The sequence below is a fragment of the Cnephaeus nilssonii genome, assembly GCF_951640355.1.
Source record: "Cnephaeus nilssonii genome assembly, chromosome: 11".
Classification (NCBI taxonomy): domain Eukaryota; kingdom Metazoa; phylum Chordata; class Mammalia; order Chiroptera; family Vespertilionidae; genus Cnephaeus; species Cnephaeus nilssonii.
This window is the reverse complement of record NC_137082.1, coordinates 68,669,013-68,683,603: the sequence shown is the minus strand read 5'-3', so window position 1 is coordinate 68,683,603 and position 14,591 is coordinate 68,669,013. Positions and strand designations below refer to the sequence as shown.

General features: G+C 51.9%; 1 protein-coding gene and 1 long non-coding RNA gene across 6 annotated transcripts; one reads left to right on the top strand and one right to left on the bottom strand.

The window, feature by feature from the left end:
* Positions 1-1,676: 1,676 nt before the first annotated feature.
* Positions 1,677-14,542, top strand: PCIF1 (phosphorylated CTD interacting factor 1). Of its 5 annotated transcripts, XM_079785265.1 has the most exons (17): positions 1,680-2,953; positions 4,825-5,414; positions 6,391-6,533; positions 6,622-6,746; positions 7,878-8,015; positions 8,182-8,312; positions 8,439-8,593; positions 9,240-9,387; positions 9,481-9,564; positions 9,814-9,913; positions 10,944-11,106; positions 11,737-11,909; positions 12,056-12,142; positions 12,223-12,407; positions 13,143-13,236; positions 13,330-13,505; positions 13,591-14,542. In XM_079785265.1, the coding sequence occupies exons 2-17, from the start codon at positions 5,386-5,388 to the stop codon at positions 13,820-13,822; spliced, it is 2,163 nt and encodes a 720-aa protein (XP_079641391.1). In that variant the 5' UTR covers positions 1,680-2,953; positions 4,825-5,385; the 3' UTR covers positions 13,823-14,542. The 5 variants fall into 5 exon arrangements, with proteins under 5 accessions (XP_079641389.1, XP_079641388.1, XP_079641387.1 ...); XM_079785263.1 differs by having other exon boundaries at positions 1,677-2,953; positions 4,825-4,995; positions 13,143-13,505; XM_079785262.1 differs by having other exon boundaries at positions 1,677-2,953; positions 4,825-5,106; positions 13,143-13,505.
* On the bottom strand, positions 8,675-13,516 carry LOC307107769. Its single transcript, XR_013814255.1, has 3 exons — positions 13,413-13,516; positions 9,084-9,277; positions 8,675-8,805 (listed from the first exon to the last, which is right to left on the bottom strand). It is a non-coding gene; the product is annotated as an uncharacterized lncRNA (long non-coding RNA).
* Positions 14,543-14,591: the final 49 nt, after the last annotated feature.

The window sequence follows — 14,591 nt, the reverse complement described above, 5'->3', positions numbered from 1 at the left end:
CGGTTGGGGCATGTACTGGAGGTAACCGATTAATATTACTCTCTCACGTTGATGTTTCTGTCTCTGTCTCCCTCCTTCTCTCTCTCTAAAAAAAGGGAACAGACCCAGAGCACAGGTCGATATGGAGATACAGAAGAGGGGACCTGCCCTAGCCTTGGTGGAGGTAAGTTCAGGGAAGGCTGCCTGGTGGAGGTGACCTGTAAGCTAAGACTTGAAGGCTGATTGAGACAAGGAGAGGAAGAGCACATGCAAAGGCCCAGGGTCAAGAGACAACCTGGTACACGGAGGTAGTTCAAGATGGCTGGGACTGGATGAAGGAGAGATGGTTTGAAGGTCTAGGTTGTGAATAACATGACTGTATGTAAAGTGCTTGGCACAGCCCATCACAAACGCACTGCCATGGTATCTCATTATAATTGTGGCCTTGTGAGCCAAGTTTGGGACAATTGATGAGGCATTGATGAGGCATTCAAAGGTTTTAAGCCCAGGGTGACTTGATCAGATTTATAATATGATCAAACTTAACAAGAGTCCTGTGGCTGCTGGGTGGATTATGCACTAGGAAAGAAGCAAGGTTGGAGGAACAGAAGACCAGTTTGGAGACTACTATAATAATTCAGAAGACAGATATGAGGTAGAAAGCTTCAAATACCCCCCAATAGTAGATATACATTGGAAGTCAGAATACAGCAATGAAAATGAACTAATCATAGCTACATGCAACATGGATGGGTCTTGGAAATGCAATGTTGAGCAAAAGAAGGCACAAAATGGGACTGTATAATTCCACTTATATCAAGTTGAAGGAACAGGCAGACAAGACTAGTGTTTAGGGTTCTTGCTTAGGTGACAAACCTGTAAAAACAAGGAAATGATTATCACAGAAATAGTGGGGAGACTGCCCCATTGGGGGATTCTGCTTGACAATAACTTGAGTGTTTTACCCAGGTGTTCACTTTGTGACAAATACATTTCTGTTTTGTGCACACTTCTGTATGTGTGCTATTCTTTTTCTTTCTTTTTTTTTTTTGACATGTTTATTGATTTAGAGAGGAGAGAGAGAAACATCGATTGGTTTACTTCCCCAGGCGTCCTAACTGGGGACTGAACCAGCAATCTAGATACATGCCCTGACTGGGCATCGAACCCATGACCTTACCGTGTGCAGGACAAGGCTCCAAACAACTGAGCAATAGCAGCCAGGGCTGTGTATATACTATTCTTGAGAACAATTTAATTTTTAGAGAGAGAGGAAGGAGGGAGAAACATCAACATGCCTCCTGCAACCCAGGTATGTGCCCTGACCGAATGGAACCTCCACCCTGTTGGATGGGACAATGCTCCAAACTGCGCCACTCCGCCTTGGGTTATCTGGGTAGGGCTATTTATTAAATATATTTCTATTGATTTCAGAGAGGAAGAGAGAGAAACATCAATGATGAGAATCATTGATCGGCTACCTCCTGCACGCCCCCTACTGGGGATCGAGCCCGCAACCCGTTTGTACCCTGACCGGAATCAACCTGGGACCCTTCAGGTCCGCAGGCCGCCACTCTACCCACTGAGCAAAACTGGCTAGGGCGAGAACCCTAGTTCATTTACTATTCATACTACTGCCTCCAGTTTTGACACTCACCAAGCTGCATGGGGTCAGACACTATGGACACCAGAAAGGCTGCCCAGGTGGTTATCTGCAGCCTCTGGCTCCACATGGGAAGCTCAAGTAGAATAGCAGGGGGCCCTTTTGTCTTCCACTGCCAAGTCGACACACTTGAGACCAGAAGGTGGAGCTAGTGAGTCGGCGGGCCTCTACCAAAGAATTCTGCATGGAGCAGGGACCCGGGCACCTAGCAACCGCTAGTCTCCTGAGGGCCTACCTTTTGTAGCTGGTTTGAGGTCTCAGTGAAGATTTGCAAAGCAACTAGTGGCCATAAATGTCAGTGTTAGAATGCCCCTCACATGCATTTAGTTGACAATTTCTCAACTTTGTCCAAAGCCATTATTTTACAGTGTAAGATTTTTTAAAAAATGTTTTAACTGATTTCAGAGAGGGAGAATAGAAACATCCATGAGAAACATCCATCGGCTGCCTACTGCACGCCCCCTTCCGGGGTCAAGCGCAACCCGGGCATGTGCTCTGACGGGGAATCCATGAACCTCCTGATTCCTGGGTAGACGGTAGACGCTCAACCACTGAGCCACACCGGTCGGGCAACAGTGTAAAATATTTATATATAGAATTAGCCAGTTGCAACCAGCAAAGCCATCTTTATTGTCTCCCACAGCTGTTCTTTCTTCTACTCAAGGGCACTTATAACCTGTGCAGCCTCATTATGGGCGATTGAATTTGCATGCATCCTGGATATGGAAAGTGGCTGTAAGAGGCCCAGAGAAGCGGCAGAGCAGCACCGGGGCTAGGACCCCGGTCCACATTACGTTCGCGCCTACGTCACCAGGACTCCGCCCTCGGGCCGGCGTCGGAGCCGGGCCTCAGTTGGTTTCAAACCCGCCCGCGCCCCCTGGTGCGCACACTCAATCCAATCCCGCCGGCGCACCGCCCACCCGGGTCCTTCCGCTCAGCGGGCGTGCCCGCGTGGGAAACTGAGGCAGGGAGCGTGCTTGTGAGTTCGTTCCTTCCTCTATCCATACCCCAGGGCCCGCAAAGCTGCCTCCCCCCTCCTCAGACCCGCATGGAAAAGCATGGAAAAACGGGAGGTAGAGGAGGGGGCCGAAAAGAAGCGGGGTTTGAGGACCCGGACTGTCCTGCCACACTCAAGATGGCGGCCGGGAGCGGCGAGGTCCCTCAGAGGCGGTACCAGCGCATGCGCAGCGCGGAGTCCCGGCCCGGGACACAAGATGGCGGGAGCGGCGCTGGGGAGGGAGAGGCGGAGGCGGCAAAACGGGCGGCCGAGCAGAACGTATAGCCGCATCCCCTCGAGTCCGCTTCGGGCAGGTAAGAGCGCCGGGAAGCCATGGTACCGCTGCGAGCCGTGCCAGGATCCGGGAGTCCGAAGCCGGACGGTGGTGGCCTCTCCGACGCTTTTCACTCGGAGCCACCGCTTGCTTCGTCTCTGCCGCCGCCGCCATCTTAGGCCCGAGGGTGGGCGGCCGGGCCGGTGGCCTGGGTGAGGGAGGTGGGCCCGGAGAGCCCTGGCGAAGCGGCCTCTAAGGCCCCTCCGCTGCTGCCGCTGCCACCGCCTTTGTGTCGGGCTCCGACTCTGAGTCGCCTCAGCCCGGGGGCGGGAGCGCGCGGCAGGGCGGGGGGCGGAGCCCGGGAGATGGGCCGGCGCGCGCGCGCCAAACAGCCCGCCCCCGCTGGGGTGGGGGGGAGAGGGGAAGGTGTGCGCGCGCTGGGGGTCGCCCCTCCTTCGCGCGCCCCCGCACCTGCGCACTTTGCAAGTCCTTTGACCCCGCCCTACTGGGCTGGAGGATTCTGATTGGTGTTTTCCTGAGATGATCCCGCCCCCCATCTTTCTCCAGTCCTGGAATGGACCCTCTGTTCTGGTGGGTTTCTTTGGTTGGTTGCGCTGATACAGTTCATCCTTAAACTGCTTGGCTGTCAAACTGCGGTATGCTGGCGGCCAGCGAGCTACAGAATCAATAAAAACGCCATTTTAATAATAATATTTGTCTTTTACTGAGGCTGTAAATATGCTAGACTCTAGGCATAGAGACCATAGAGATTGAATGCGGCTTATAAATTGGAAAGTAGCCGAAGGTTCTGGAACTTGGGTCTGCCCAACCCCAGCTAGTACTTAAAAAAATTTTTTTTTTGATTGCTGTCAGAGGGATAGAGAGATAGTAAAGTCAATGATGAGAGAGAATCATTGATTGGCTGCCTCCTGCACGATGGAACTCGAAACCCAGGCATGTGCCCTAACCAGGAATCCAACTGTGACCTCCTGGCTCATAGGTGGGTGCTCAACTACTGAGCCATGCCGGTCGGGCCCCACTGGTGCTTTGATAAATGACCTGCTGCATCCAAATCAGCTGGGAAATTTTAAAAAAATTTTTAATTGTAAAAAATTGCTAAAGATTTGAAATGGTATAAAGCAAAAAGGTTGGTCATCCCATCTCTCAGTCCCACTCTTCACGTTCATTTAAAAAACACACAAATTCTTGTGTACCTCCCCTCCCCATTTCTGACTCCTGAGATGTGGAGTGAGGGACAGGAATCTGATTTTTTTTTTACAAGCCACCTGGTTCTTATGCATAGCGGGTTTTGGAAACACTGCAGTGTCCCCATTTGGCTTCATTAACTGTGCTGCTGTGCCGCCTCCGCATAGCTAATCTAACTGGTGCATCAGTATCACACAGTGTTTCTTGGGGAAAATAGTTTTCAATAAAGATGAACACACTGTTATATAATGCATTTGCATATGTGTGTGTTCGTTAAAGACTTAGTTCAAAGAAGTGTGGGTGGCTTTGAACTTGCCCTCAATCTGTGATATGTATGGTTGTTCACTTTTCTCTTGTCTTAGGGATACTTCAGTTGGCAGGGCAATTTGAAGGGTCCAGTGTGCAAAATGAAAATGTGGGCCCCTTGTTAAAAATTTAAATATTTTAAGACAGTGACAGTAAAACATTAAATTAGGCCCAGGGCCCTCATCAACACGGAGCTCTATGCGACTATAGACTGCATGTCTAAGAGGGTGAACCTGTTAGGTTGGGAAGCTTGAGAAGTACCATTTTTATTCCCTGAGTCCCTAGCTCCCCCACAGTGTGTCCTACCCTGTCCTGGAGGCTTCCAATTCGCCCATCTTGTTGTCCCTGCTCTGCAGTGTTTCACAGGTCTGTGACTATTTTCTTCTATTTGCTCTGCAGTTGCTGATGCAAGGAATTCCCTGGGCCCCCGTTCACTCCACTGCTGACCAGCCCACCCACGTGCTGAGCCTTTCTGCAGGCCTCTTCCCTGCCTCTGTGGGACCCTGTGACTCGGGGTCCACCCGGCCGGAGAAGAAAATCCTCTCATGCTAGTATTGCAGACCTTGGAGGGTGAGAAAAGAGGGAACTCGTTCAGCCTTGAGACCTGTGGGCTCAGCCCCAAGGCACCAGGAACCCCTGTTCCGCAGAGAATCAAGGCAACTACATCTTTTTCTCCCCTTGGTCAGTGATTCCAAACCTTTTTGTTATCATGGCCCCTTTTTGTTGTATGGATGTCCTTTTGCTTCCTGCATTTTTATTTGCCAAACTGTACCAATGAAACAACCATTCACTTCTCCCTTTCCAAATTAACAAAAGATGTCTCCGACTGAGTGTACAATAAAATCAATGTCCCAGTGATTCCTATGATGTTGTCAACAGCCAATCAGAGCTTCTGATCAGCATGAGATAATCAGTGTGACCACAGTGAATTGATAAAATTTCAGCAAGCAAAGATAACTGATGTTTAAATGTGCCTTTGTGGTCTTTTGGTGGGTATGTTTGATTTCTTTGGGGTATTGTGACATATTGAAAACACCATTAGGATCACCAGTCTGGTCACAGTTGGCCATCTAGGAGTCTAACGGCCAGGTTGGGAACTACTTTGTTCATCGAGACGTGTTGGGTGTATTTTGGGTGGGGTTAGCAGGTAATACACATCTGAAGGAGCTGACCTCCTTCCTGGTATTTAAATAAAATTTCACCTGGAGATTATGAAGGACTGAATTCAACATTCCTTCTCAGTTCCACTGGTTCTTTTAGCAACAGATTGCTTCCTGCTTCCCGCCCTGTAGTGTAAAATGAGGCATCTATTTAGATGTCATGTCCCTTCTGGGGTGTGCTTTGTGCCAATTAGATTTTACTGGATAGGAGCAGGAAAGAGGAGTTACAGTTCCTTCTTGTGGGAATAGCTTCTCAAAGATAGACCCTGTTCTGTCTTGTCACTTGCTGCTTTGTAAATATTTTCAGTATAAATAGACCTCCTGCTGGGTACAGGTACCCTGCTGAGCACTCTGGAGAGAGCTAAAGTGGATCCAATTCCCAGTCCTGGGAGTTATGACAGTTTAATGGGGAGAAAAACCCAGCTCATAGACCAGACTCTGAGTGCTACAATGTAGATGTTTATAGCCCTGAGGAGGGGCTCTGACCGCCTTGCTTGGGGAGGGAAGAGCCAAGGAAGGCTTCCTGGAGGATGAGAACCTAGTGGCAAGCCAGGCAGAGAATTGGGGAAAGCATACTTCAGGCAGAAGGAGCAATAGGAGTACACCCATTTTACAGTTGAGGAACTGCAGCTTCGATTCCAGGGCTCCTATGGCACCATGCTGTCCCTCCAGGACGGGACGGGACTGATTTCTCCACATCTGCAGGTGGTCACTGGGGCCCTCTAGGTTGTAATTGCTGGGTGGTGGGTGGAAGTGACCTCCATGCCCTGATGGCCCTGACACCCTTTGGTCCTCTGTGTGGCAGGTCTGGTGTGGGTGCTGAGATGGCCAATGAGAATCACGGCAGCCCCCGGGAGGAAGCATCCTTGCTGAGTCACTCCCCAGGCACCTCCAATCAGAGCCAGCCCTCTTCTCCAAAGCCCATCCGCCTGGTACAGGACCTCCCAGGTACTGGCAAGGGGCAGTGGCAGGGTGGTGGGGTCAGAAGGGTGTCCCAGGAGCCCTGACCCAGGCTGGGTTCCATGCTTGCTTGCAGAGGAGCTGGTACATGCGGGCTGGGAGAAGTGCTGGAGCAGGAGGGAGAACCGGCCCTACTACTTTAACAGATTCACCAACCAGTCTCTGTGGGAGATGCCCGTGCTGGGCCAGCATGACGTTATTGTAAGTTCCAGCCTCGGGTAGGGGTCTCACAGCAGCCTTTGGCATCGGGATCTTCCCCAGATGTACCCTGAACACTATTATGTGCCTAGTTCTGGGGGTACTATGACAACAAACAGACACAGTCCCCATCTCATGGAACCTAGACTCATATAGGGAGACTGGCATATAAACAGACTATACTAGCGTGATACTGAATTTGTACTACATGTTGGGCACTGTGCTTGGGATGCAGTGCGAACAAGAAAGACATGGTCCTGCCCTTGAACTCAGGGATCTACTGGAGGGGACTACTAGGATTACAACGTGGCACTTCTGTGAAGGAGGATGTTAGAGTGCATCAGGGATCCTGACTGGGTCTGGGGGTGGGTGGGGTTTTCTGAATGCTTCTCTGAATTAGTGGTTAAGATAAGAAGGTTGGTTAAGGGAAAGTGGTAAGGGGAGGGCACGCGCATTCTGGGAACTTCGATGTCATTGTGGTAAGGGAGGTACGGGCAGTCTGGTGGGAGCATGGGCTTCTGGATCCCTGTCAGTTTGGGCAGTCTTTCTTTTCTTAGAAACAGTCAAGCCAGTAGGCATTCCCATTTTGCAGATGAAGACATTGAGGCTCAGAGAGGCGAAATGACTGGCCCAAGACCTCACAGCCAGTAAGAGGCAGAGCAGGGTTTGTACCTGATGTGATTTCAGGGCCCCACTGCCCACCGTCACTTGCATATTCTGTCACCAAAGGAGTTCCATCACAGGGCCTTGCTTTTTAAAAAATAAGCATTTCTTGAATTTTCCCTTCATTCCTGACTTTCATTTTGGTTCTTAAGGAAAACACTAACATGTTGAGTGCTGACCTCATGCCAGATGTCACATTAAGCTGGTCATGTTCATTGACTTGTTTAATCATCATCTCAGTGGTGAGGTATCACGGCCATTTTGAAGGTGAGGGGATTAGGAAGGGAAGTAACTCCCAAGGTCACACAGTTGCAAGTAGCAGGCAGGAGTAGTACCCAGTGTCCTGCATCCCAGCCCCCTGTTCTTCTCCGAGGAGGAGGAGCAGGGGGTGGGGGGCCATCAGGATTCCGCAGTGCTGGGACTCCTAAGCTGCTGGCTCTGGTTGCAACTCTGCTGGTCTCCCTCCTCCAGTCGGACCCTTTGGGGCTGAATGCGACCCCACTGCCCCAAGACTCAAGCTTGGTGGAAACCCCTCCAGCTGAGAACAAGTCCCGAAAGCGGCAGCTCTCAGAAGAGCAGCCAAGCGGCAATGGTGTGAAGAAGCCCAAGGTGAGTGTCTGCAGCTTCCTGGTAGGCAGCTAGCAGGTTCCCTGCAAGGGCTGGGCATTGTCAGGTTAGTCAGGAGGGGAGCCCAGTGCACAGCTTCCCAGTGTACACAGCGCTGGAGCCATCGGCCAACTCTTCTAACTTGATGCCTTTGACTCTTTTGCTCCAGATCGAAATCCCTGTGACACCCACAGGTCCATCGGTGCCCAGTTCCCCCAACATCCCAGGAACCCCAACACTGAAGATTTGGGGAACATCCCCTGAAGATAAACAGCAGGCAGCTCTCCTCCGACCCACTGAGTGAGTCCCTGTTGATTGGCTTGGGGACACCCATTGTTGGTGGCTGGGACTGAGGTTGTGGTGATGGGCAGGGTGCCCCTCCTCCCTTTTCTCTACTTTCCTCATTGCTCCTCTCCATCCCCCAAGGGTGTACTGGGATCTAGATATCCAGACCAATGCTGTCATCAAGCACCGGGGCCCTTCCGAGGTGCTGCCCCCGCATCCTGAGGTGGAGCTGCTCCGCTCCCAGCTCATCCTGAAGCTTCGGCAGCACTACCGGGAGCTGTGCCAGCAGCGAGAAGGTAACTGTCTCCTGGGCCTTGGCCTCCTCTGTTTTCATCCACCCTTAGCAGGAGCAGGGGTTGGCCAGTTGGGCTTGGGGATGGCACTCTGGAGCCCAGTGGTTGAGCATGCGCTGTAGGGGGACAGACCTGTTGGAGTCCCCGTTCCACTAAGTGCTGGTTCTGTGACCTTGGGCTCATCACTTAGCCTCTCTGCACTTGGGTTCCATCATCTGTAAGATAGGGACAATAACAGTGCCTACATAAAGGGTGGCTGAGGTCAGTAACAAAACAGGAAACAATTATTGACACTTTCAGAATGCTTACTATTTGCCAGGCACTGTTCAGAGCCTTTTTATGTATCTGTAAAAGTGCATAAAAAGAGTAACTACCTCACAAGATTACTACAAGGAGTAAGTGGAATGGAAAGTGCACAATAAATGGTAGTTTTAATTAGTAAATAAATCTGCCTAAGTTTGCTGAAATATAGAAATCCCCCTCCCTTTCTTACCTTATGTAACATCCTTTAAAGAATTAGTGATTGTCAGATGTTGCTTAGAATGGAAGCCCCTGATAGCAGCAGTCATGTCTTATTTCCTGTTGCACCTCCAAATGCCCACACAATGCCTCCTGAATTCAGACCATCATCAGTCTTCCTGTTCTGCAGGCATTGAGCCCCCTCGGGAATCTTTCAACCGCTGGATGCTGGAACGCAAGGTTGTGGACAAAGGCTCTGACCCCATGTTGCCAAGCAACTGTGAGCCAGTCGTGTCGCCTTCCATGTTTCGTGAAATCATGAATGACATTCCCATCAGGTATAGCCCCACAGCTGAGGATGACCCAGGGCTATTTAGTTTGTGCCCAGTTCTGTATAGAAGGGCTCTAACCCTGTCCACTCTCTAATCTAGGTTATCCCGAATCAAGTTCCGGGAGGAAGCCAAGCGCCTGCTTTTTAAATACGCAGAGGCGGCCAGACGGCTCATCGAGTCCAGGTTTGGCTCTCTCCTGCCCCCAGCAGGATGGGTCTGTGATGATGGGCTGGTTTCACAGGCCATTGGCTCACACTCAACAGGGCGGTCATTGCTTTTGGTGGCAGAAGTGGGGTTAGCTCCCAAAGGCAAAAGAAAGGCTGTGATGTAAATCTAGGAGTTGATGGCTAAATGCCAGTGGAAGTGGGATGGGAGGAGTAAGGAGGTTAGAGCAGACACTTAACCGCTGGTCCCCCATATGCCGTCTGGCAGGAGTGCATCCCCTGACAGCAGGAAGGTGGTTAAGTGGAACGTGGAGGACACCTTCAGCTGGCTGCGGAAGGACCACTCAGCCTCCAAGGAGGACTACATGGTGAGTGGCCCTGGGTAAGGTCAATGGAAAGGCTCTGTGGCCACTTCCTCCCAGAAGCCCACTCTGCCTGCCCAGGCTGGGCAGGGCCTCACAACGACCTGCTCAGCAGACCTTTGACACTCATCAGTCCCCAAACTCATGTGAATGGAAATGTTTGTCTAGGCTCCTGGCTTTTCCCCAAAGAACATTTCCATTAAGATTCTTAATGGAATTCTGTGCTTGGCTACCATCAGTAGCTGCCTTTTCAACTTAATGAACAATCAACATCTTTTGGAAACAGACTGACAGTCTTTTCTTAGATGTGTGTGTGTTCATATATTTAAGAGCTACCACAAGATTCAACTCAACTCCCTACTTTAATGTGTCCAAAACATTTTTTTTTTCTGGCCCAAACCCATCTCTTCTTTAATTCTTCAGCACTAGCAATGGGCTCTCTTTTCAGGACTATTTTTCACAAGAGACAAGGTTTCGCACTTCACGATAGTAACTGTGTACTTGACACGTAGAGATTGACAAAGGTAGGTGTGTGCTCAATAGCCAGAGTGACTCATTTTCACTCATCCGACTTTCACATGTGTGACTCAGCAAAATTACAAATGCCCGTAATTATTCTTGCAAGTTATTAAAAGCTCAAATTTCAAATCTACAATGATCAAGGAAGGATCCCATTTTGTAATGTTCTTTCTCCCCAATAGACTACAAATGCTTTGTAAACGGGGACTATGCCCAATTGTCTGTTTCCCTACCAAGAATCATGGGATCTGGCACAGTGTAACCCCAACATTAAATTATGGCATTTATTGGGCACTTACTATATGCCAGGGGCTTGTTAAGCCCTTAGCAGGAATGACCATATTTAGTATTCCAACTGCCTTGCTAGGTAAGTATTTCATGTATCCTTAACAGTGAGACATAAGATTCAGAGACCTAACGACAGCTAATAAGTAGCAGAGCCTATTTCTAAATGAGGACGCTGCAATCCAGCAGCCCGCCCCTGCCTGCCAGCTCACTAGAGCCCTGTCTCCTCCAGGATCGCCTGGAACATCTGCGCAAACAGTGTGGCCCCCATGTCTCGGCCGCGGCCAAGGACTCTGTGGAAGGCATCTGCAGTAAGATCTACCACATCTCCCTGGATTACGTCAAACGGATCCGAGAGAAGCACCTTGCCATCCTCAAGGAAAACAACATCCCAGGTAGGAAGCCAGGTGGAAGGGACTGTATCCATCAGCTCTATCCTAGGCCCTGATTGAAGGGACAAGGGAGACAGCCTCAAGGCATAGACTGGTTTGGGGTGGCTCATTCCTCCCAGCAGGGTCTGGGACACGACCTGCTGTGTTCTTTGGCCAGGGTTCTCAGCACTCTTATAGGAAACAGCGAAGTAATGAGAGAAGGTGGGAGAAAAAGGCAGGGGCTAACTAGTTAGTTGGACCTTTGTTCAAACTCTGTGAGCCTCAGTTTTCTCAAATTGAGGTATGATACCTGGCCAATAGGATCATGTGAGGATTCAGTGGTAAGTTAAAGGGGTTGGCCGCAGAAGACCCCTAAGTGAGGTATTGGAACTATTGTGATGAGGGTGACGCAGTTCTACTTCTGTATGGCATCTGAGCCGGCTTGCCTGCCAGGCCCCAAGGCATGGCACATTGCCAGGCCACCAGTGCTTGCCCCTGCTAATCACCTGGCCGTGTCCTTTGTTACTGAACCGTCGGGAGCTGCACTTACTCCTCCGTGGCGTGGGACGTACCTCCCTTGGTCACTGGGATGAGGTGGGAAGCCCCTGGCACAGTGGACACAGGGTGGCCCCTCACTGTTCTCCCCGTCCACAGAGGAGGTGGAGGCCCCAGAGGTGGAGCCCCGCCTGGTATACTGCTACCCAGTACGGCTAGCTGTGTCTGCGCCCCCCATGCCTAGTGTGGAGATGCACATAGAGAATAATGTGGTCTGCATCCGGTATAAGGGAGAGATGGTCAAGGTCAGCCGCAACTACTTCAGTAAGCTGGTAAGAGCTGAGGGAAGGGGGAGGCAGGTCTCCACAGGTGGGAGAAGGGAGGGCTGGATCTCTCGTAACCCAGAGTCCTCAGCAAGAGGCCAGTGACAAGGGAGGCACCTGTGCTGAATTGAAACCCACTGCTTTCTGTCCCACAGTGGCTCCTTTACCGCTATAGCTGCATTGATGACTCTGCCTTTGAGAAGTTCCTGCCCCGAGTCTGGTGTCTTCTCCGACGGTACCAGGTATAGGCCTGGGGTAGCAGGGGAGGGCTCCTCTGGAGGGGGAGACTGAGCACCAGATGCTGACTGTGGCCACTCTGCAGATGATGTTTGGCGTAGGCCTCTACGAGGGGACAGGCCTGCAGGGATCGCTGCCAGTACACGTCTTCGAGGCCCTCCACCGACTCTTCAGTGTCAGCTTTGAGTGTTTTGCCTCACCCCTCAACTGCTACTTCCGCCAGTACTGCTCTGCCTTCCCTGACACAGATGGCTATTTCGGCTCCCGCGGGTGAGAGCCAGGGACTACTGGGCCCCCTGCCCAGGCCTGGGAAACTGTCAGCCAGAGTGCAGATCCCACCTTGGTTAGCTGCTTTCTAAATGCTTTGGAGTTAGTCAATCTCGGGTGTGGTCCCTGCTTTCACCACACCAGATATGTGACCTTGGACATATCCCTGAACCTCTGGGAGCCTATTAACACCCTACCCCCAACCAAGCCTGTGGGTTTCGTAGTGAATTAGCCTGTATTTGGAATACTGGGAGGAAAGAGAAATGGTGATACAGAGCTCAGAAGCCTTACAGACTAACGGGGAGGTGAACACAGATAGGAGATGATGTCTCCAGCAAGAAGACAGGGCCAGGCCAGCAATAGGGAAAGCTCAGCAGCTAGGGAATTCCTGGGTGTGGCATGTGCTATGGTGGCAGTGGGGTCAGAGCTGGATTTGAGCTCCAGCTCCTCCACTAATGAGCTTGGTGGACTTGGGTCATCAAACCTGAGCCTCTCTGTCCTTATATGTTCAATGGATATGGCCACATCTTGCCCCAGGACGAATGAAGGACGAATGTTGGCCTCTGGCCTCATCAGAGCCATCTCTTCAATGTGGCTGCCTAAGCGTGGGGGCAGCACCTATTTCTGGCTGAGTAAATACAGAAACCTTCCAGTAAGAACGAGTGAGGGTCTTGAGGGCAGAGAAAGCTGAGGAACCTGGAGCCTTCTGGGATTTAGAATGCTCACCTCTGTCCCCAGGCCCTGCCTGGACTTCTCCCCGCTGAGTGGTTCCTTTGAGGCCAACCCTCCATTCTGCGAGGAGCTCATGGATGCCATGGTCTCTCACTTCGAGGTGGGTATGCTGTTCTGGGGTGGGGGATGGCAAGCAAGATTGCCAGCACCTGGAGGGCAGCCTCTGACATCCACCCCGTGCCACCTCCCACAGAAACTTCTTGAGAGCTCACCGGAGCCCCTGTCCTTCATCGTGTTCATCCCCGAGTGGCGGGAACCCCCAACACCGGCGCTCACCCGCATGGAACAGAGCCGCTTCAAACGCCACCAGCTGGTCCTGCCCGCCTTTGAACATGAGTACCGCAGTGGGTCCCAACACGTCTGCAAGAAGTGGGTTTCCAGGGAGGGCAGGGGGAGAGGGCTGGGTTGATTGGGCCAGCAGAGCCCTACCATGAGCTGCTGCCTCTGCCCGCAGGGAAGAAATGCACTACAAGGTGGTCCACAACACAGCCGTGCTCTTCCTGCAGAACGACCCTGGCTTTGCCAAGTGGGGGCCAACTGCTGAGAAGCTGCAAGAGCTGAGCACCGCCTACCGGCAGTCAGGTCGCAGCCATGGCTCCAGCTCTTCCTCCTCATCCTCCTCGGAGGCTAAGGACCGGGACTCAGGCCGAGAGCAGGGCCCTAGCCGAGAGTCTCACCCCACCTAACACATCTTGCGGGGAGGAGGAGCCCCAGGGTGCTAGTTTGGACTGGTGGGACTCTGCTCTTGGGCTGCCAATGACATAGGAAGATTATGGCTCTGCCAAGGCTCCCCCTCCCTGCCCCCCCCCCCCAACTTCCCACCTCAAACTTCAAGTCCCCTGTAAATAGGCCCCACACCTCTCCCCACCTTCTGTGCCACCTTGTTGCATTTGTAAAAGTAAATATAGAAACCCTCCAGTAAGAACGAGTGAGGGTCTTGAGAGCAGAGAAACCTGAGGAACCTGGAGCCTTCTGGGATCACACCCCTATACGTCTAGGTTTGCCTCATGACCCCTGGGCCTTAACACCCCACCCAGGGCTCCAGTGTCCTACTCCTCACCCTGCTGTCCCCACAGCTGGGGCCCTGGTGGCCTCAGCCCATGCCCAGCAGGTCTGGAGTCCAGAGCCTTGCACCATCTACCTGGTAAGTCCCTAACTCCTAGAACTGAGCCTGTGCTAATCCATGTGGGGAGCTGAAGGCTGGGCTGGCAGCTTTGCCCAGGTAGAAAGTTAAGACGCCTGCTGGCCTTGGAACCACCACAGTATGTGGGCAGCCAGGTGTGTTTTACACTCAAGTCGAGGTTCAGGAGGAGATATAGCTCAGAGCCATCATAGCCTGCTCCTCTGGGGCCCAGGGGAAGAAGCTGGGGGCCCTCATGGGCTGTGTGGGGCCACTGTACTTACAGAGGCCAGGCTGGATGCACTGCAGGCTAGGCTGCCTCCACCTCAGTCCCC

Bases quoted from the DNA above. Each gene is read 5' to 3' on its own strand.
- PCIF1 (XM_079785261.1), top strand. From the start codon at position 5,386: ATGTTTAAATGTGCCTTTGTGGTCTTTTG. The intron at 8,594-9,239 runs GTAACTGTCTCC...CCTGTTCTGCAG, and splicing joins GCTGTGCCAGCAGCGAGAAG to GCATTGAGCCCCCTCGGGAA. The intron at 12,408-13,142 runs GTGAGAGCCAGG...CTCTGTCCCCAG, and splicing joins GGCTATTTCGGCTCCCGCGG to GCCCTGCCTGGACTTCTCCC.